Below are 1468 nucleotides of genomic sequence, written 5' to 3'. Positions count from 1 at the left end.
GATTGGACTGTAGCAGTAGAACAATTCATGTATGTCCTGGGTGTATTTTTCATATGTACTCATTCTTTTTCCTTTTTTTTTTCAGCCCTTTCAGTTGCTGACACAACAATGGCATCATTCTGCCCAGTTTTTGTCGACAAATATGATCCACTGAAAGCAGGAAGTATTGATGGCACAGATGAATACCCTCATGATAAAGGTGTGGTTAGGGCACTGAATGCAGTTTATAAGCCCAACAGATTTGTGAAAGGAGCCCCGGAATGTACTGTTTTTGTTGGTCGCCTGAACCCAAACACTGTTGAAGAAACCATAGAAGATTCTCTTAAGGACTTCGGAAAAATTCTAAGTGTCAGAATTGTTCGGGACATTGTCACTGGTTTTTCAAAGTGTTACGGATTTGTGGAGTTTTCTGATCCTTACGAGGCTAGAGATGCCTGTAAGAATGGAAATAAAATTGTCATTGATGATCATGAGATTTTGGTAGATTCAGAAAAGGAAAGAACTCTTAAAGGATGGATTCCACGACGATTAGGAGGTGGCATCGGAGGAAAAAGGGAGTCTGGTCAACTGAGATTTGGTGGTAAAGATAGGCCTTTCAAAAAACCAATACAGACTTTGCACCAAGCCCAGGATTACAAAGACTTTGGTTTCAAGGATTATTCAAGGAATTCAAGGAGAGACAAAGGCAGAGATGATTATCAGAATCGAAATAGAGATCGTTATAGGTGACCAAAAACAATGTTAAATACATTGTAAGTCCTGACTGTCGGGGCAGAGATTGCATCAGTCTCTCCTCCACCTTCCATCAATTTGGTGTTTTGAAGGACTGGCTTCATTTCAGTTGCTTTCTTTTTTAAAGCGACATGATTGTTTTGTTAACATCAATTCTAGTTCTAGCATGAGAGCATTATGTGGATTAGCCGATCCACAAACATCACTCGCCGCACCGCTCAAAGTTACAGATTGCCCATCCTTAACGCGGATGTAAAAGAACTGCTTTAAAAAAGTGTTATTTAGAACAGCTACATTGGCCCCCAGAACAACTGAAGGCAGTCCATGAGCAATCAGTAAATCCTATTTCTTTGGTACAAAAAGAACAAGAACAATAATAGGGGAAAAATGTGCATTATGCAACTCGTTCTTTTCCTCAACAACTGCTATAATTACTACTAAGGACTTGAATCTATGGCAAAGGGGAAACACTTTTAAATATTTTCAGTGGTCAAATTGTATACATTTTGTATCTACATCATACGACGTACCGATACTCTAAGGCTCTATGTAAGGTATCGAATAAGCGTAAAATTTAGTTGTTAGTAGATCTTGTTAGTACATGTAGTTATAAGTGGTTTTTATTTCTTTAAAAAAAAAAAACAAAAAATTTTTTTTTAAAATAGGACCCTTTTAGGGCCGCACCCGTTGTCACCTCTTAATTAAACACGAGATTTAGGTGCAGCTATAATTGGCC

General features: G+C 38.1%; 1 protein-coding gene across 1 annotated transcript; it reads left to right on the top strand.

Moving 5' to 3' along the window:
• Positions 1 to 84: 84 nt before the first annotated feature.
• Positions 85 to 1313, top strand: LOC101846333 (U11/U12 small nuclear ribonucleoprotein 35 kDa protein; the record flags this gene model as incomplete). The annotated part of the gene is given in 1 exon segment (XM_005113468.3): positions 85 to 1313. A coding segment is annotated over 1 exon segment (621 nt). The 3' UTR covers positions 730 to 1313.
• Positions 1314 to 1468: the final 155 nt, after the last annotated feature.

The sequence above is a fragment of the Aplysia californica genome, unplaced genomic scaffold (genome assembly GCF_000002075.1).
Source record: "Aplysia californica isolate F4 #8 unplaced genomic scaffold, AplCal3.0 scaffold02634, whole genome shotgun sequence".
In the NCBI taxonomy this organism is placed as follows: Eukaryota; Metazoa; Mollusca; class Gastropoda; order Aplysiida; family Aplysiidae; genus Aplysia; species Aplysia californica.
This window is presented reverse-complemented; position numbering and strand designations above follow the sequence as displayed.